This window comes from Oxyura jamaicensis, chromosome 2 (genome assembly GCF_011077185.1).
Source record: "Oxyura jamaicensis isolate SHBP4307 breed ruddy duck chromosome 2, BPBGC_Ojam_1.0, whole genome shotgun sequence".
NCBI lineage: Eukaryota > Metazoa > Chordata > Aves > Anseriformes > Anatidae > Oxyura > Oxyura jamaicensis.
Genome location: NC_048894.1, coordinates 25,414,662 through 25,436,333, shown reverse-complemented (window position 1 = coordinate 25,436,333; position 21,672 = coordinate 25,414,662). Strand labels below are relative to the sequence as shown.

Here is a 21,672-nt window from a genome sequence, read left to right as displayed (position 1 = left end):
GGTACCGATCTCACAGTGACCACAAATACAGCTTCTAAGTTAGTAATAAGCTACACAGGTGGTAAGACCACAGCTAACACCATACACTAAATCTGTCTCGCCCCAAGACAATAGAACTGTAGAGTGTTTTGCAGTTGTGCATCCTACCACCATTTGCTGCCTACGACCAAGAAGCTCTGCCTGCCCAGGAAGCCGCTCTTAGTTATGTTCTCCTCTCGAAAGCCTTACGGCAGTAGGATCTAAAAAGCCCTTTCTGTTTGCAAACACCCTAGAGCTGTTGCACTACCTTCAGTGCAGATGTCTTCACATAATTTTAAAGCTCTGCAAAAATGAGTGAAGTCTTCTTTCTTCCCCTTTTCTGGTGAGTCTCTTGGAGTTGCTGGTACCGTTTTGACATGGGGAAGAAAGTGAGCACCTGTGGCAGCGGCGCTTTTGGTTACCCCAGTTCTGTTTTTCACTATCAGCCTGACTTGACTTCATGGCAGCAGTTGCTTGGGGATGCTGCTCCCTGCTTTCTTGGCAAGGAGACCATTGGTACTGCACCTCGCTAAATCCTCAAGATCTATGTGCTTCAAAGCATCACTGCTCTCAAGAAGGCTATTTGAATGCTGCTTCCTTTCAGCACAAGTTGCACTTGATTACAGAAGGTTAACACTTATTCCCTCCCACCCCCACCCAATTACTGTGTTGCAATTGTGTTACCAGCAAGACTTTTCTCCTCAAAATTAACGGATGTAGGTAATGTTGTGTGATCTCTGCCGTCTCCAGACTCAGCTAGATACCTTACAAGTCCTCTGCAGAAAAAGGCTGAAACTATGTATTTGTTTTCACAGATCATTGAGAAACAGTTACTAAGTCTTGCCCCAACAGTTAGCTACTGACTTCAAAGCAGATTTTTGTCAGCAGACCCTTGATGGGTTTTGTTTTTGTTTGGTACAACCATGAATTGTGATAATGACACAGACTGATTAAAAAACCCAGTGGTCTAGCCTCATTCCAGTTTAGGCATGCTTTATAAAGAATGAAAGAAAGTGAAACTGATTAAGATATTTCAATTGACTTCTTAAACATTTGAGGAATATAAAAATGATTTATAAGTAAACACATTCCTTACTCAAAACCTATATAGAAGTTTGATTTTCAACTTGTCCTGGTTTCAGTTAGCACAGAGTTTACTAGTTTCCTCCTAGTAGCTGGTAGGGTGCTATGTTTTGGATTAGGATGAGAAGAGTGCTGATAACATGCTGATGTTTTAATTGCTGGAGAGCAATGCTTACACTATGCCAAGGACTTTTCAGCTCCTCGCTCTGTCCTGCCAGCGGGCAGGCTGGGGGTGCAGCAAAAGCTGGGAGGGGACAAACCCAGGACAGCTGACCCAAACTGGCCAAAGGGGTATTCCATACCATCTGATGGCATGCTAAACAATATATAGGGGTGGCTAGCCGGGGTGGGGGAGCCGGCTGCTCGGGGTTGGGCTGGGCATCGGTCAGTGGGTGGTGAGCGATTGCATTGTGCATCACTTGTTTGTACATATTATTATTATTATTATTTTCTATCTTAATAAACTGTCTTTATCTCTACCCACAGGCTTCACTTTCCCGTTTCTCTCCCCCATCCCAGAGAGGGAGGGGGGAGGGTGAGCGAATGGCTGTGTGGTGTTTGGCTGCTAGCCGGGTTAAACCACGACACAACTATTCTTAATTACAAATATAAAACTTCACGTTGCATAGGATGCCACCTTAGGTGGCAGTTGGGGAAAAAAAATCCGTTGTCTTCTGCAGCTATGTGCACTTCATCTATTTCACATGAGCAGTCAATCAATATTTTTTATTATTGCTTTCTTCACTCTTTCATGATGCACCAAGGAAAGAAATCATAGTATTTTCCCCATCACATCTCCACAAGAATAAAGCCTGTAAGCGCTGGCAGCAGATAGACACAGTGTTTAGTACTTTAAAAAGATCTTAAATTAACAAACAAACCCCCAACACTTTTTTTAAGATCTCCAGTCAACACATTCTTCCTATCTCAATAGAAGTGTAAACAATTGTTATTCAAATCACTAGCTGAAATTAAAAAAAAAAAAAAAAAAAAAAGTCATGTTATGAAGCCTGAAAAAATGCAATATACTTGCTTCTGAAAGTTTTTCTCCCTCTGGTGTCTCACAACCTGCGTGTTTCATATAGATGGTAGGTTGTTCAATAACTGATTTTTCCCAGGTCATGATGACTTTGAGGCATTTGATGTAGGGGAGAGAAAAACAAATGCAGCTCCAGTCTGGCTCTCTCCTGCAGAACCAGGCTAGTAGGCTGAATGAAGTGTGGCAAGCCCACTCTTACTGGTGTATATGTTTCTTTTAAACTCTTTGATATTTGAGCTCAAAACTTTTTTCAAACCCTTTCTCTTCAGAATGCCAGAATCCCTACAACTAAAAATGAAACACATATATAAGATCAGCCCAGTATAGGTACCTAGATGAAGAAGCAGTTATCTTCAACCACACATTCTAGACAGCATTATACTTTAGAAAAAAGTTGTTCTGCAAGGTTTAAAAGGCTAATGATTAAAATGGACAGATGTGAATAAATCACAGAATTAGAATAAATCATCAGAATAAAGGTTTTTTTGGCAGACGGTGTTGTGCTGAGTCTGTTTAGTATCTCCCCACTAACACTGATAACTGAAATTCGAAGACTTAATGCACCAACCATGCCTTATGCCGTCTACTCTTTGAATAGAAACAGCCTGATGTGTCAGAGACTATTTCCTTGGAATCTTGGTAAGTATTATGCTGCAGAAATCTTTGTACGTTGTGATTGGATATCACGCTGTGCAGTTATTGTAATTCCCGCATGCTACTTTACAAACACCACAGTGACGTGAGTGGTTACTCAGACTGCCGTAAAAAAAAAAAAAAGAAACAGCTTTAGGAAAGTCGCTGCTTTGCTTATCGTTACAGATTAACAGGATTCTAAATCAAACCTATAATTGTTTATTTAGGTAATACTCTACTTCTCCCTTCCTGTTGCTTATGGTTACTCAATGAGGGAATTTTACTGATTCACAGAAAAATTTAGACTATATATATCACACCACTTTTAGCCCTATTTAAAACTGTTTGTTTTAGAGGCAGAAAGATACATTTCTTTAGCCAGCAGACACAGTTGATACCAATAGGAAATACTCTGGGGTTCTTCTCAGGGAAAATGTGACTGTACTGATGTACTTAGAAACCATTCTGGAATTCACGCAGAAAAACCCTGTCCACAATTAGGAATAATATACATGTACATGGCTTAATGTCCACACATTTCTACATTGATAGCAAATGCTTCAAGACAAGTATTCACTTTATCCAAAGTACCTACCGCAATAGCTTTCAGCACCTTCATCACTGAGGACCATTAGCTGCTAATGAACAGGTGGTGACAAAGGTAAGAAAAAACATTCTATTGACAGCTGGCTTAAAACCACCACCACACAGCAGTCCTTACTTTTTAAGTATCCACAAGTCAAAAAAGGTTAACAATCTCTCTGATTTACCACAATGGCATTCTTGTTCATAAAATGCTATTAGAAGTGGAAAGACTCCTACTTCTGATGAATCCTGTCCTGCAACTCTGCCATCAAGGGCAGGGTAAACAATGCAGAGAGACATACTGGAGAGCAAAGAGCTGAGTCGCTCAATTTGCTGGAAGGGAAAGTGTCTGTGTTACCTATAGCGTTATACCCTAAAAACAATACTATATGGCTGACTTGGGTGTTTGGTGTACATCTCCCCCACCCCTATCCCACCAACCAGTAAAAGGACAGGAGTCAAACATCAGAAGGTATCTCTCTTCCCCTGCTGTACTGGATAGAGAAGTACAGAAGAGACCTGCCATGAAATCACTGGTTTGTCTACATGCCACTCTTCACTCTGTTTCTACTTTTTTGGGGGGAGAAGCTCTCATTACTCCAAACAAATCAATATATTATAAAGAAATAACGCTTTTTTCAGTAGTTTTTCAACATGTTCTGTTCTCACTTTACACAGATGCATTTGCTAAAGCTCTGAACTAACTGAACCACTAATTTTTCCAACCATTAATGAGGTATTGTATTACGAGGGCTGAAATGAAATCTGGTGTTAGGAGAAAATATCAGATCCATCTTGGTCCTCCAACACAATGTAGGACATGAGGCCAGCACAGCTGCCAGGAAACTATTTTCTTAGCGGGAATTTTGCTGTAGAAGTAGATACACTGCAAAATTTCAAGGCCCTGGCATGGGGCTTATTTAATTCACAAAAAAAGGCTGTTTTAATGATCTAAAAACTTGCGGGAAGCAGCTACTTCTCACAAGGTAGCTGGTATGACTAATCCCATGGAGACTGCTACCAGAGACTGCTGCAGGTCCGTGGGCAGGACCAGTGCCTCTGTCTGCAGGGAAGCAGGAGCTCAGCACAGGAGCCCAGTGCTGAACTCCAGTTTCAGACACAGGTTTGGGGTGGAAATATGGAAAAAAAAGATGAAGCTGATTTTCACTGGTCCCTCAGAGTTAGGAGAAAAGCTACTGTTTTTTTTTCTGTTTTGTTCTGTTGCTGTAATCAAGATTATAAGCAGAGAGCAAAGGAAAAAAATCACTTGTTGGTAGGCCTCACCTCCTTTCATTGTCATACTGCCTAGCACATGCCCGAGGACCATCAGGAAAAACACGGAGTTTACTTTCTTTACCTGAAATTCAGGCTAACCTGTGGGTAGTTCAAACCCCATAGCTGTAGTGTGACCAACTGTTGGCAAAGGAAGAAGCCAGCCTACTTCCCAACACCAGTCACCCCTGTGTCAGTGGGACAGGGGATGCCATTTTGTGGCATGGTTAAGGACGGCAGTGTGAGCTCTAACATAAATCAGTGACATGCAGTTCAGTGGGACAGTATCATTCACATCAGCCAGGAGCCGGTGGCCTTTTCAGCGAGTGGTCTTTCAGCAGGGCATTTAAGAGGGAAAATTGCAGTGAATAAACATCCTACGTTCACCACTCACTCACTTACCTGTAAAACCTGCTCACCAGCACCTCGCTGGTGAATCCCATTCCTCCCCAAAACTGGAGACAGCTGTCAGTCACTTCACGGGCCAGACGACCTGCCTTTAGCTTAGCCATGGAAGCAAACTTGGTCACATCATTGCCTTCCACATAGAGAGCTAAAAAATGATGAAAAAAGCATGGTTACACACAGGCACTTATTGTCCACAGCCTGGCAACCACCTCCCCGTATTCCTTCAGCCTGACAACGCTCTTTGCATTACAAAAACACGTCTGGGAGGGCAGATGTGGGCGCTCACCTACAGTGCGGTACAGCAGCGAGCGCAGCAGCTCCAGCTCGGTGGCCAGCTCCGCCAGGCGGAAATGCACGACTTGGTTGTGCAGCACGGACCGGTCAAACGCCTTTCGCTGGCGAGTGTACTCAATGGTTTCTTGTATGATCGTTTCCAGCGGTGTCAGGACTTCATGAAGCAAAGCACAGAACGAGACATAGCTTTACCCAGGTATGTTTTTTTTCCTTCTTGTTGAAATTTTTTTTTTTTTTCCAAATACAAACAATACATTTTTACAAACAATACATCAGGTTTTCTAAAGTAAATCATTCTATACACTCAGTTCGGGGTGCAGAATTTCAACTTCTAAAGAAGTCTGGCATTCCCTTGTACCTTTGAAAACAGATCCCTTATCCTTATTCCACGTGAGTCCTGAACTACCAAACTCAGACGAGAATGAAGGGGAGTGGGAGGAATGCAGCAAAGTCACAGCGAGCAGTACGTAATAACAAGCATGTAACCCTTACTCTTAATACGCCATTTGAGGCTCTATCACAAGCTTGTGGAACTCCTGCTTTCCATGCTACCCGTGTCCTGAACAGCAGAAATAATCCCAAAATAAAATCTGAAGGCAGACAGTGTGCACACTGAGCAATGCTGTAGAAACGTAAATTCAAGGAAGCTTTCAGGGCAGGAGGCAGAAATCTATTCAGAGATCAAGGAAAGTGAACAGACTCTGATTACATTCCATGATCCAATCCCAATAAAGAAAGGAAGGAGAAAATATGAAGCTTCACAGCCACTTTTAGTGAATCCTAAACTGTGCCTCTAATGGAAATACAATCAAAATAGGACACAGCTGGAAAACAGGTGAGAGAGATGGGAGAGACTGCTTTGAAGTAAGTGAACTAGTTGGCTGCATTTTTTCTTTTCTGAGCAACCTTAGAGGAACCTTGTTTCAAACAAGAAAAAGGAAGAGTGTTTTCTTTCCAAGACAAACCAACCTTGAAGTGATGGGATGGGCTTTCAGTCTGTTGCAGCTTTGCTAGGACAACAGCAGGTGCCGAATTTGTGGGGAATTTTGTTTTGCAAACGTGGGCCCATGTCATTGTGGCAAGCAGTAGGAAGAGTGGAGAGAACTTACAAATCCATCTGTTTGGTAAGTACCACATTTTCTCATTTGAAAATATGCGTATCTACATCCACACACCTTTAGAAACTGAAAAACAAAAATCTGTATCTGAAATGCAAAATTCAGCCAGGCCTTGGACTACTACAAAATCCCTTTTCCCACCTGCCACAGCTTCTGCAGGTACCCACATGCAAATTCCTCACAGGAGCCTGGTGTGCTTCCATTCTCTATACTGCTCTCCTACATCCTGACATACATCCCTATACTGTTCTCATATGCAGACTTTGCTTCCAACCATGGTCATTTACTAGCTCTTCCACAGAGCACTGCTGTTTGCGTCCTGTTCCCACCAGATCCCATAAAGTGAATGGCTTTTCTCATTCCCTTTATATTCTCCCCTCTTAAACAACTATCCATATTGCTTATTTTGAAAACCAAACAAAGTAACCAACAAAAAAAAAACACATATATAGTAAAGTCTTGTTTTCTTCCATGTAAATTCTGTGCTGCCACTCTAATGTTGTTTTTCTGGACAGGAAAATAAATCGCTCTCTCCAGCTACATTTCTTTTACAATAGGAACATCCCTGTTTTCCCAAAAGACCATGTAACACAATGCTGTAAGATGTATGATGCTAACAGCTTTTTAGCCTGTACACCTATGGTCTCCAGCTTGGAGAGATGCTACAGAAAAAGCAAGAAGTGTCCAGGCACCTCTCACTCCGTACCCCAAACTGGGAAGCATGGAGCTGAGGCTGTGCTGCTGGGAGGGAAACCAAACAGTACGTGCCAGTGCTAGGACAGCAGGAGAGAGGTGAGAGGGATAATGACATGGGATTAGGCTTGAATAGGTCTGTCAGAGCAAGGTGCTCCAGCATGGCTCATTTCATTGCCAGCATCCAGGTGGGAAATGGCAGGACTGGGTGGGAAGGAGCAGAATGGCTTCTGCATCCGCCCTGGCTGCAAAAGGGCTAAAGGGGTTTTGGTCCATCTCTGCTCGGGCTGTCACCATGGAGCAGGGAGCATGGGAGGGTTGTTCTCACCATGCTTGCCTCTCCACTTCACTGCCTCCTTCCTGCCCCACGTCTCAGCTAACCCATCCTCCCTTGTTTCCTTGTCTGTAAACACTGCCCTTCTGCTTATTCCAGGAACTGCCATTTGCACACAAAAATAAAGAGAGGAGATTTTCTCAGGATAGGTATTTAGAGCTATAAGCATAGCTCTGAAATGGCAAAGCTCGACTGTGAAGCAAACAGCAATGAAACACAGCATGTCATGAATACCACAACTGCCAGCAGCCCTTTACAACATAATAGCACACAACACTTTGCCAGTTACATGACAAATATACAGAAATGACATTATCACCAGTGAAATTCATTTTCTCTCCAAACTTTCATCCTTTTACTGTACTGGCGTGTTTGTTTCCTCTTTTGTCATACAATGTTCTTCCCATCCTCAGGCAAACTTGGCCTCAGGCTGTCTGACTGACAGCACACGCAGGAAATGTCACTCGGGGGCAGGATAGGGACCGTGCTGTCTACCAGATAGCAGAGCATTGTGAAAGCACTTGCAGTTGCCAGATGCAGAACAATCTTTTCTTCATACTTCCATCCAACTTTGACTTTCCCACTTGAAACTTCTGCTCACTGTAAGCACACTTTGCCTTGCTATTTCTCCACCCAACACAAAAGGAAACTAAAACATTTATCTGAAGCGGTCACTGATCCCTCTCTACTGAGACGTACAGCAAGCTCTGAGCTAAACAATCTGTCTCTTACGGACGTGGGTTGCCCATGCAAAAGGATCTGTCATCCTGCCGTGACTCAATGGTGCTCATAAAACTGAGGCTACAGGAGCAGATAGAAGTCGTTAGAGAAGTGCTGAACACATGCTGAACTCCCTCTTGGCCTCCAAGTGAAGCAATTCACAGGAAAACTGTTTGCTTTTTGCCATAGTAACATTCCCTTCCTGTGGTCAGGGTAACAGGTCCTCAAAGTGATGGTGTTTGCTGTGTCACAACATGGGAGAGGTTTGTGGCAGCTCTTCCCCTTTAATGAAGCAGGAAAGGCAATGACTTTTACCAACAGCTTTGGTAACATGCCACTTGGAAGAAAAGAGCACACCTGTGACCAAATATTGCAAAGTAAAATTCTTGAAAAACACAGGCTTGATAAACAAAAATTCTTCCAGGTAATTTATTTTCCATCTGTTTTAAATTTCTTTCACTGAAAAAAAAATATTTTAAAAGGAAATAAGAAAAAAAAAAGAGAGAAGGAGAGAGAGAAAGAGAGAGAGAGAGAGAGAGAGAGAAGGAAGAAAACTCCCCACACACTAATACTTGGCCACAACGAAGATAACCAGTAAACTAAGAGAAGGCTGAACCATATTATATTTCATACTAAAAAAAAACAACTATAAAAACAAAAAAACAACACCCCCCAAAACCCACCACCACCAACAAACGGAAAAAGGAAAGAAAGACAGAAAAGAATTGCAGTAGCAGTGAACTGCCTCTGTCAAGTTTTAGGAAGCAGCTGAAGCAAGCAAGCTAAGAGCAGTCCTCGAAGTGTTCAGAAAAAAAAACAACAACACGATTTTCAGTGTCACATGAATGGTCATGAATCGGGAAGGCAGAGGAATGTCCTTCTGAGGGCCAGAAATGAGGACTAGGATGAACACATGCAGACCTAATCATGAAATTACTGAAGGCATGCACATAGTCCTGAATACTTGAGCCTTCAGCAAAACACTTGTGGTTGCACCAATGCAAAACTCTTCATAGGACTGGAAGCTAGCAGTGCCTGTAACATTGTGGTGTAACAAATAACATCCATCAGGCAAACAGCTCTCTGCTGAACATCAGTTGCTCTGACAAACTCTCTCATTTACTACAACTGGTTTCTTCTGAATTTTGTAACATGACACAAGACCTAAGCCTAGTTCCTGCTTCCAGTCCTCTTCATGCATCTTACATCAGATTGTCAGTGGCCAAAAGCAAAAACGACCCAGGGGGCACAGCATGGCCTGTTTCCTTCCTAGCGAAGACACTGTAGGACAGAGCTGCATCTCCCTTGGTGGCAGCAGGGACCGAAGAAGCCCTTCCCAGACTGCTCATCGTCATTCTGGCAACAAAGCAAATTGGAACCTGGTGTCCCGCTTCCTGAACGAGTGCATGAGCTGCCAGGGTGTTGTGCAAAGCTGGAGAGTACCAAGCTGCCAGTGGTTTTGAACAAAAGTGATCTCACCTGCTGGGCTTTGTGTTTTGATGCTGTCACTGCACATCACTCTCGCCCGGGGCATGACTAACACGACTGCTGCCCAGGGACTGTCACTGCAACCTGGCATTTACAATCGTTCTGTTTAACACAGACTCTAAACTGAGCATAAGAATGCTTAATCAAGCTCTTATGGTCTGTGTAAACTTTGGTTAAGTTTCAGAAGTGCCTTTTTGCTTTGAGGAGGAGGGGACTCTCACTCGTTTGCTGCAGCAGGGCTGGTGGTGACCAGCCACGCGTATGAGGAGAGGTGAAATGCAGCTCTGCCCCGAAGGTAATTAGCACAAGGCGCAGCAGAACTACATAAATTAAAACAAATCCTGTAAAGATTTATGTGGGGCAAATTCTTCTGTTCTGCTCATAAGCTCTCCTAAGGTGACATGGTAACTGTTTGATAGCACTGTCGGTAATTAGTGAGACTTCTTTTTATGCTGATGAAGCTCATAAAAAATGAGATGATAAAATATATCTGCAGGAAAACAGCCTCCTGCCAAACTGCCTGATTTTCTGACTCCTTTAGATTAATCCCAAGCTTTGGAAAATATATGTTTGTGATACGCAAAGAAATCTGAGGTCAGATACTTGAGGGAGTTTTGATGGTGGGCACCAGAAACATGGGTCAGTCACCTCTGAGGCATAAACACAGCTCTACACCAAGGCTATGGCTGTACTATCTACCCTCAAGGATAGAAAACTGCTTTAAACTACTCTCTGGAGTAGTCACATTATTCTGGATCTGTCACATTTCTGCCTAGCCAGGAATACTCTTCCTCAGGATTTTCAAAACTTGCCTGTTTGAGGCTGTGAACAAAGTGATCAGGCTTTGAAATCAGCCCTGCTTTCACCAGGAGGCATGATGAGGGGATATCCAGGGGCCCCTTCAGACTGGAATCATGTGGCTCTCCATGACTGCTACCTGGACGTGCACTGTGCCTGCGGTGTACGACTGCATCCAAGGCTTGAACAGTGGTAGCTTTGTGCAAGCAGCTCTCCGGCACAGGCTCCAGGCCTCCGGCATAGTGCTGCTGACAGACCCAAGGCCACCCAGCCTGCAGAGGCCATCACGAGCTGGCACCAGAGAGCTGCTCTGTGCACCTGCAGCAGCAGCTCTCAGGCAATTACACCCAGACTGCCTGGTGCTTGGGGCCCTCGTGTAGATGAGGAGGCCAGGCACAGGCTCATGGGACTATTCACCTTTAAAACCAAGAAGAAGAGAGGCCGACTGCTCTCAAAACCTGGAGCTTCTGGGTACAGCACTGTCCTTGGTACGGCAATTCCCAATCCATATTTTTAGTATTAGGCCTAGAGACTTCATGTGGAATGATCTGAACTCATTTCATCTCCGTCCCATAAATGTCATGAACACTGTGCAAAAGCAGGAGTGGTACAGGGCATCTGATCCTTGCCAGAGTCTGGCGTCATCCTGTGCAAGACTGGCCTCCTACTCTTTGCTACAACAGCCCTCACATTTACCATTTACCGCAGACTGAACCAAAAACATTGGCTCAAACCAAAGGTGTTTTAAGCATTTGAACTCCAAAATATTTGGTCTGGGATCAAACCATAACAGGGAGTGATTTTTTAAAAATTTGGTCACTGAATCAGAAAATCACTTTGTATAGTTCCCCGTTCTCCAGCCACACCAAGACAGCGACAGGCGGTGTATGCACAGAAGTACAGGTCTGAGGAGATTATTCACACAAACCTGAAATTTAAGGAGGACCAATCTTCAATCTTCTTATAGTGAACCACATTCCATTTAAGTTAAAGAATCAAATGCTATGGGGTAAGGGGAAGGTTGGAAGGCTGAAGATGGACAGTCCAGACTTGGATCTGGTTATCTGGAATATCCAGAATCTGTCCGTCTCAAACACGTGGACTTGGGTATGGCCTGAGTTGAGAGTAACAGAAATTCTGCGGCAGCAGATCTTCAGGGAAAGGAATTTGGTGTTGTATTATGTACATCCAATGTGTATTGAGATAAAACAGATCTGTAAAAACAAAGCTATTAAATCCTGTATTTACACAGCCACTAAATTAATTTTCTAAAATCTAGGATAAAGATAAACATCATAGCTTACTGCATTACAGGAAAAGTCACCATTCCTCTATTTCATGCCAGTATTTTTATACCCTTTTACTACATCTGTAGCCAGCATAACATTATGTTTTTTTCTTATCAGCAGAACAGACTGAGAAAAAGAAGAAAATCAAAAATAGCCTCTGTGATACCTCACAAAATATTTTCTTTCAGTTTCAAGCTTTCCTACTAAAAGGGAAGGTTGTCTGTATCCAGGCAGATGACAGATTTCAAAAACAGACTGTAAGAGGTCGTAATTTACAATAAAAGGAAAGTGCTATTAGTCATGCAGTAAGGGTGACCCCTGTGTTCCTGCCAGGCCCCAGCAGCACAAATGATGACTTACCAGTGGCTACTCCCCACAGCCGCTCTTCTTGGAATTGCAACATCTGATATGTAAAACCCATTCCTTCCTCACCGATGAGGTTTTTGCAGGGGACTCTTACGTCTTCAAAAAAGATCTGAGCTGTGTCCGATGACCTCATGCCCAGTTTGTCTATCTTTTTAGCAATGTGAATGCCTGAAGAAAAACATAATATTAATCTGGAATTTAAAGTTGGCACATCCCATTTTTAAGAATTTTCTCCACTTTATTTGACTAGAAAATCAGAAATTAGTTTTCATTATGTTCCCAAATAATAATTGTTTACTAGTAGTAATAATGTTACTTCATGTATGTATGGACACCACAAATACCTATTTGCTTATGTTTGATTTTTAGTGCACTATAATAAAATGTTGGAATTCAATTTAGCAGTATTTGCTGAGTGCCTGCACTACAGTGAAACAGTAAAGAAATGTTTAATAATGGCAGAAAACAGAATTATATGTTAAGCTGCAACTAGAGAATTTCTACTCATGGAAATTCTCTTCCTTCTCTTTCTTCCACATTTAACCTTCCCTTTCTAACCCATTCTGATCTCTTCTGGTACCTGTGGAAGAAAGGGTTTATAATCAAATCATATCACTCTCTCCTGGTAATAAAAATCTTAGACTCAAATTTATAAATACAAGCATCCAACAATTCTGTATCAACTCAAAGTTTTGTTAAGGCTATGTATTTTATGATGGCCTACAAATACTATTTAGTGCATTTAAACAGTCACAGAAAGGTTTATAAGGATCGTGATTCATTCCTTGAAGTTTTTATGTTGACATCCTTGTGAAGAGGGTATGCTTCCCTATACAGCATAGACTCTGACCCAATGTGCAGCTGTCTGTTGGAGACGAACCTGATTCCTATAGGAAAATCCTGTTGCAATCTCTATCCAGATCTCAAAATTGCTTCATGTTTGGCTACTTCAGCTATGTAATCACACCAGGAAGGAATCCTTCCTGTTTTATTTCCCAGGGAGATATTTATTTTTTTTTTTTCCCACAAGTTCTTCCTTGTTATTGTTCAGATGCAAGCATCTGTGGCATAAGAATTAGACAGACAGTGATTTTTGTGTTATTTCCCTTTAAGTCTTCAGCCTTTATCTCCTTGTTTTTCTGGGTTTAACACATGAAAATTCTGCATGGAAATCAAAAATGCTTTTGAGGTAAACTGAGGCCAACAGATAGATACGAGGATTTGTGCAAAACATGCTGATTACATCTGCTAAGTCAACATGGTAGAAGAAACGTCCTCCAAATCAGTTTCTATGGGTTTGACAGAAAAGCAAACATTTTGCTATCCACAGACATGGTATTCTAAGCAATTTTGTGACAGAGTGGGATTCTGGTATTTTTTTCCACTTCATTCTATTTTTTACTATCCTATACTACTCTCTAACACAGATTAATAAGAGTTGGTCACTGCACAAAATGTTGTGGTCCCTCTCTGTACCTCCTTGGCTTCCACACCTCTTTCTGAATTAAAACAGGCCTCTCAAGCTCCTAGTGTAACGAGGCCTTCAGCCATGTGAAAATTACTTTGGTTTTTCAGGCAGAAGGAGTTTGCAGTCATTTCCTTCAAATTCATCCTCTCTGGCAGCACTGAATAAGATTATGGAAAATTTAATCTCTCAGCAAAGCAGAGATGAAATACTGACACTATTTCCAAGTGCCAAGTCTGCTCTCTGAAGAATATCCACATCGACTTCCAGACCTTCCACTCAAGACTACTCCATCAGCCAATCTATAAACAGATAATGTGTTACGAATATCTCCTTTGATAGTTGTTCAATGGAGGAAGAAAACTGGAACATCTGTATAAAAATCCTTGACTCTTGGATTTAAAACTACCCAGCAATTTGCACCCAGTCATGCCAGAAAAGCATTTGTGGTTTGTTTCTGTATTAAAATCAGAGCTAAACAAACACATACAGAAACTATCTATGGGCCCAAATGATTTCTGGAACATCTTTTCCTGTTGGAATATCACTGCTTGGTTTCTTTGAGAGTTTCAAAAATCATGTCTTTGGTCTGCTTCCAGCTGTCTTTTATGTAATCATTGCTCCTTGCCCTGCACTTTCTGCTTTTGTTATTGGGATGTTAACTAAGGACTCTGCTAGATGAAGTGCAACTGCTGCAGTTCTTTGTATTGCTAAATCAGTCCTACTGAGTGCTTCCCCAGACTTACAGAAGGTAACAACTGCTGAAGAAGCTTTTACAGGTCTGGTTAGAGTTGCTAAACATGTTAAAGACTTCCATCCATACTTCTTGCAGATTGGGTGGTGTGTTCAAGTTTCCTGAATCTAGCTGCATTCCTCCTGTGTTGAGCCTTACCAGTTTCACTTGCTCTGAGATTTATTCTTTTTTCTCATTCATAAAGAGGCCAGTCTCCATCAGTCTCACGTAGTGTCTGTTGCTAGCATATGCTATGCTTTGCATTCTCTCTTTTTTGAGGACACTGATACATAATGATCTCTCTAAGATACGGACATCAAAATCTTTCTTTACTTCATTTAATTATTTTAATTCTCTTCAGAAGGAGTACTATATACTTAAAATTACCAGCAGCAGTAGAAATCATTTGCCCAAATAATTCCCAGAGTTTGTCTGTATTAAATAAATGACAAGCTGTGTAATAACACACTTATCTCAATCTAGCAAGGCCAAGTGCCTATCTTACTTAAATCACTCTAGCAGAGCCATTTGTGCTACTTGTGCCAATGCCACTGAGATGGATTGCTCTATCTCTTCCTGGGCAGTTTTTCCCAGGTGTCTTTGATTTTTCATTTTCTCCCACTCCTCCAGAACTTGTGACAATCTCTTTTTAGTTCCTTTATTCTATCTTGGGAGAAAGGGAGTCGCTCTCTCCTGCCACCATTTAGTGCCATTACAAGTGGAAAGAGACACATTTTAAATTGCAACTTGAGAAACGTGCACTTTCCCCTTCCCTGGATGCTCTTCTCTTTATTATCTCCTCTTTGCAATTTATCCAAGTGCTATCTCACAACTCACAGGACAAACCAGCACACAGCTATGTCCCAGATTGGGGCTGCAAGCCATTTGTCTATATATCTTACACACAGACACTTTATACTGTGCTAGATTCTCTTTCATCACATGAGAAATTGACTTTGTTTTTAAGACATCATTAGTACGAGGAGTCTACACCTACCTAACCACAGTTATCAAAATTCCCTTTATGAGAGAGGTATTCAGAAGTGTTTGTCAAATCTAGGCCATGATTTTCTTCAACCCAGGGCACACACTGCACAAACCTAAAATTAGAAGAAGAAAATCCCACTTTATATCTCTAATAATTACTGGTTGTTGAAGCTAATAATTCATTTCATACTTGTCATTTTTTTCCTTACATCACTTTCTGCATGTATGAAAAAACTATGTTTTTGTGAAAAAAGCTGGACTCCCATCTCCTCCCAGCTGCTAGCGAGGAGTGAGTTAGCATTGCACTGCAGATCTCTTCCATGCCCTGCCACACAGCCTGATGACTGCAGCAGTCAGTCAGGCATAACACATGCCTTCTCCACTGCACTTGTTCTTGAGTTTTGATGTACCTACACCTATAGATGCTTGATAGCGCATCCTTCTGTGATGTCCCCTAGACACTTCCTGTACAGTCTTGGTCTGCTGCCCTGTAAGGAGTGTGATCTTTGGCAGATACACATCCTTAGGATGTAACACAGCAGCTGGAGCTTCCTGCTCACATCTGTGTAAAATGGCAGCCGTTGTCATATTTTTCCTCTGTTTTCCTGAAAAAATTCATTTCTGGTGTGAAATCCCACCTGAGCACAATCAGCCATCTCAATACTTCAAAAGGCCACCGGTCAGGGTACAATGACCCTTCCAGAGGTCCGTATCTATCACACAGAAGAATGAAAGCATATACACTTGGAGGACTGCAATTTACATATCTAGGAAGACTTCTACATCTCTGTACATCAACTTCAGGTGACTCAAGCAATTTTTCTCCTCGAAATATGTCTACCACAGGTAAAGCAGGCTTGTGTATAGGTTTTGTGGCCTAACAATAAGCCCCCATAAAGCTACAATGATTCCTGTCTTTGTGGAATAGCAAAGTACCTGAAAACCTCTGAGACTATTTGTGAATATTTGATCCACCTGTAATAGTGGGTTTGCTGCTTTGGTATTTATGGAAAACTGACTTCAAAGAAGCAGTATTGCATTTGCACTCTGACTTTTTCATGAAAAAAACACATGGAAAACTTTATGCAGATGACTGATAAGTAAGGTCATCTGGAAATTCTGGGAGATTCTGGCTCTGAGTTACCACATTCATTCATCACTTATTGGTCAGAGTCAACAGGTGAATCAGCTCACAGTCTTCTGTGAACTTCCATTCAAAGCCAGTTTTGCATGAGCAGTTGTTTAGAACCTCATAACCCACTAGCTTAATTCCCAAAGTACCTTGCTTCCTTCCTTGATTTACTCCATATTCAAATTCACTTGTAAGAAGTTCTAAGGTGCTCTCATCCCTCTTTTGCAACACTGGAGACCTGAGATTTTGTTCTCAGTCTGATCCCTAAGGTAAACATATAGACATTCACTTCACTGCCATGGTGACTTCTTTACGTGTTAAATGCTGTTAATGTCAGGTATTTCATGCAAAAAAATACTCCAAATTGAATGAACAAAAATGCCACAGGTTTTAATATTTTCTTGTCAGCCACCATCATATTTATCATGCCAGTATAAAGATTAGAACTTCCTAAGAACCACTAGATCTTTTTAAAGAGAAAGACCATTTTCTAGAAATTAGAAAACTCACTTAATTAACGCAGTTAGGGATACCCTCATTTATTTTGTGTTTTTCAAGAATGTTGGAAGCCAAAAAGGTTTAAAACCTTTCAAAGGTGTTAAAGATATTCAAAAATAAATTCCAATAGCCAGAAAATTCACTGTAAAATGTTTCTGTCAACATAGCCTTAACTTTATCCTCTTTGAACGATGTTCTTTATGCATACAACAAATTACTGCTGCAGACTGCTCAGGAACAGACCCCATGTGGACACTGAAACTTGTACCCCTTAGGTCAGGATGTATTTCTTCACTGTCTTCACCCAAACTACAGTTTAACACTAGTTGGGAAATATAATTTGAGAACACTTTACATATTGTTCATATGTAGCAAAGATCTATGGAAATTGAAAAATATGTTATTTGTTTTGAGGACTATTTGGAACTTCAAACCTTTTCTGGGCAGAAAACCAAAATAAAAGTTTTGTGGAACTTCTCCAAAACTAAAAAAAAAAAAAAAAAAAGCCTCTATTTTTAATGACTTATTTAAGGCATTAATTTTGTCCTTGGCAGTGATTTAACTTGTCGATTCACTCGCACAGAAGGTTATGAAATACTCCCACTCCCATGTGAATGTCTCTGAACAGGTTTTCTAAATTTATTTTGGGGAAAAATAACTCTCCACATAAAATGGCTTGGGAATCCCAAACTGAAGTCTGTGAAATGTTTAATTTCCTTCGCATTTGCTTTTCTTCCCTACTTTTTTTTTTTTTTTTTTTTTTTTGTGGAAGTTTGTACAATACTTTTCAGAATCAACTCTGTATGACAATGAAACATTTAATTCAGAACATTTATGGGTGTAGTCCTTTACCTTAAAAACCTTACCTTCCTTTATCATGCACAAACAAAAGCACCAACAAAACTGAATTAGAAGAAAAATGTTCTTTGTTATTACCATGTAGGTTCATTGGCAGACATATGAGAGATTTATTTCGATGAGGAGGTCCTTCACTCGTATTTGCCAGCAGGCACATCCAGTCTGCTTGGCACCCAGATGTCGTCCACATCTTACCACCATTTATGACATATTCATCACCTCTCTTCACAGCTGTTGTCTTGATACCTATTTCAAAACATAGGAAACGAAGGGTTATTCTTGTGAAGGAAGGATAAGCTGGTTCCTGCATGAGTGGCTGAGTCACTCCCTTGCCCTCAGACAGACAGCCAACATTCACCCTTCACTTCGGGCCCCCAAGCCCTCTAAGCCTTCCAGGCTGGAAAAGGCAGACCCACCTGGACAACTCTCTTTGAAGACAAGCCAGGGAAAACAGACCACTTCTCTCACCCTCCTTTAGGTGGAGTCTTCATCCCAGTGGATGAAAGCAGAAAGCTCTCTGTAAGTAAATGTGGTTGCCAAACACTCAGGCCAGAAATATTTCAGTCTGAGGTGATCTATTACGCATTTCTGTCACTGTGTACGTTAGTCACCGAGGAGGCCATTAATTTCAGAGACCCAACTTAAACAAACACAAGCCTCAATATCTGTGTATGCATAAGGATATATATACATGCACTTCCTGCATGCTGTAGGTCAGAATGGCTTAATAAATTCAAAGATACTACGCCTTTAGAAGGCAAAGTTTAAATCTTAAGGTTGTCTGTACATGAAGGAGTTCTGAACACCTGCTACTTCTACCCCATGGCATAAAAAAAAAAACAATGCTATTTTCATTCATGAGTGTTCACATCACTGGAAGCAGCCCTGCATGCAGCAGACAGCAGGAGTGAATCATTAATTACTACTTACACTCCAGCAGAATTTCCAAAGAGCTGGCTTCTCTCCCCTGAAATTGAATTTCTTCCACTGAAACCCCAGCTAAGAAGGCTCTCTAACAGATATCTAGCTTTAAGTTGGTGATGGTATGAAAGAACCCAAGCACACCCCCAATAGCACTTGTAAATCTAATGACTATAAAGTGCATTACAGCCCACCTACTGAGGGAGGCAGCAGACTCGAAGGGTAGAAGTCAGACACGAAGTGGAATGAGCAACCACAATTAAGTCAGATGGTTATACCTTCATACACAGCCACCTCTAGCTGCACATGAACCTTCTTCCCAAAGGCTGTAAACTCAAAACAAATCAAAACCACACGCCTGATCTTCATTTGCAGGATGAACCTATTGGCTACCTGGGGATGAGGTCAGCATGGCTGAAAGATTTGTTAGTGAAGAAATGGGAAAAATGGGAGAAAATTGTGTGACAGTGTAAGAGGAGGAATTTGCAGATATAGCTATAGATAAATGAACTTACAAGAGTGTAATGATGAACAGCAAGAGATAGTACCAATCAGAATAAAACCAGCAGCAATCTCGCTATTCATTTAATGAAAGGACTATGCCAAATCTGTCCAAGGGACTTGACATGGAATCTGAATAATAACGAAGGCCAACAAAGTGAAGGAATCCAAAGTACTGATGCTGTTAATACATGACACAGACTCTGGACAGTCATATACATGGAGACTAAACAATACGTGAAGGACACAAAAGAGCAGGAATAAGAAACAGCACGACCAGTGTAAAAGGATGGTAGCACACATAGTGATTTACATCACACATCCCTTTGTTATGGTACAGCTACTATAAAGATTAAACTGAGGTCGCCTGGAAGGTCTGCAGAAGAACGCTGAGTACTATAATGCAATCACAAATATAAACAGTATTTGCAAGCATGGCGTCACAAGAGACTTAACTTCGCAAATACAGATTAAAGAACAAATGCCTTACTAATGGGAATGTTCAAGTATTCTCAAGTTCAAGATGGTTGAAAGTTTGCTTCAAGTACTTGAAAAATGACTATTAAAAATCAGCTTATGAAGAATTTAGTATCTTCAACCTTAAATAAGGAAAGATGACCAAGTCAGTAAGTAAGTTTTAAATATAAAATATAACAGGCTTTGAAAACTTACTTAACAATTAACTAAAGTCAAGTGGACTCAGTCTCAGGGATATAGCTATTAAGATCCTTTGTCATATTTGCCTATAATTATTCTCCCTGATAGAGCATGGCCCCAGAAAGAGGCTACATTTCCCAGAGTGGGTGCTCCATAACTCATTTTTGGCAGGCCCACATACTGGTCTTGTGGTGTCTATATCTCAACAGCTTACAAAGTATGCTGTGTGGGTCCCTTCTAGGAAAGATAACAAGGTACTTGACATCATTGAAAGGCATATGAAGCAGCTAGTGCCAAATAAGCAACCAGAGCTGGTCATTTCACCATTCAAATCACACCATATCTGAGAATCAAGTTTTCTTCTCCAGTGTGCTGTTGACTCTAGACATGCATTTAAATAGATTTGACAAAAGGCAAGGTTGGCTTCAACTCTGAAGGTCAAATTTGTGATCACAGATAGGCAACACATATCCTTTATGTCAAAAATGAAAACACATATCTGGAATTTACATCATCAGCACAGAAAAAAAAAATAAAAAAAAAAATTGCACAATATAGCTTCACGTCTAACTGAATGAATAATTGCTTCAAATAACAGGAAAGTAAGGAGATTAATCATCAAAGTAAGCTACAGTTTGGAGGTCAGAAGGTAAGAACTGCCATAGGTCAAACTGAGATAAATCTTGCAGATGAAAAACAACAAAATCCAAAAAGATTAAGGCGGTAAACAAAAAGTTTCAGCTACAGAGAGAAAAAGAGGATGAGAAATAGCATGAAGCATGTTGAGGATGCCTCAAAAATAAAGAAATATTTCACGTGCAATTACAAAAAGATTCCCAATATAGCTGACAAAGGAAGACATCTACAGGAAGGACTATACAAAATTAAACTTAGTGAAAACAGATCTTGTTGGTCATAGTAATCTTCACAGCCTCAGAATACACTTGGAAACAAAAGAGAATTCAATTTACAGGTGATATGTTATTTCGAACCTACCTGATACAATTATTATGGAAGTGGATTTTCTAGAGAAAATTGGAAAAGAAAACAGGTCCTGCTGGACCAAACAAACTGAAATATTATGCTATTAGGCAACTATGAGTTAGATTTTATGTAAAGCTGAAAATTAGGGCGAAAGTGGAAATGTGGGTAAGGAAATAGGCAAAGGGGAAATTACATCAGGTTGCATTTAAAGAGGAAGTGCTGATGTGCAGGGAGGGCACTACTGGAGCTTGGATATCAACCTTTGGACAATACCTATTGCATATTTCCATTAATGATCTTTAGAAGAAGAGCAGGAATACACCAACAAAATTTGTTGGTATCACAAAACTGTGAGATTTCACCAACATAGACAACTGACAGGCAGAAAGAAAGGATTGATTGTGAGTTTTCAAAGTCAACATAGCAAGTACAAGCAGTTCGGCACAAGTAGTAAGAATTACTGATTCATCTTGTAATATCTCAGTAGAAAACCAGTAATGAATATGATCTGCATAGTTAATCACAATTCACAAGCCAGAAAATTGCTGTGTAACAGAACATATCAGAGGGAAGTATTTCTATTAGGGCTGGAGAAGCATTTGTGGCATTACAGACACCACGTACAATTCTGGCTTTTCATGCTCAAAAAAGATGACCTAAACTCAGAAAAGCTGGAAGACTGAATTCCACTGAGAGGAAATGGGGTGAGATATCTATGTTGAAGAGGCAGACAGAAAAGAGATTACTTGGTGCAGGTGTCTGCAAGACTTAACTCAAACATAAAGTCTCTTCCATGAT

General features: G+C 41.0%; 1 protein-coding gene across 1 annotated transcript in view; it reads right to left on the bottom strand.

Annotated features, from left to right (window-relative positions):
• Positions 1-21,672, bottom strand: part of LOC118161923 (probable acyl-CoA dehydrogenase 6) — an 89,914-nt gene that overhangs the window by 3,660 nt on the left and 64,582 nt on the right. Inside the window, exons 5-8 of the mRNA XM_035317697.1 lie at positions 17,890-18,057; positions 12,133-12,306; positions 5,325-5,486; positions 5,033-5,183 (exon numbers count right to left, since the gene is read on the bottom strand). Coding sequence (XP_035173588.1) covers positions 5,033-5,183; positions 5,325-5,486; positions 12,133-12,306; positions 17,890-18,057 — 655 coding nt within the window. The remainder of the gene's footprint in view (positions 1-5,032; positions 5,184-5,324; positions 5,487-12,132; positions 12,307-17,889; positions 18,058-21,672) is intronic.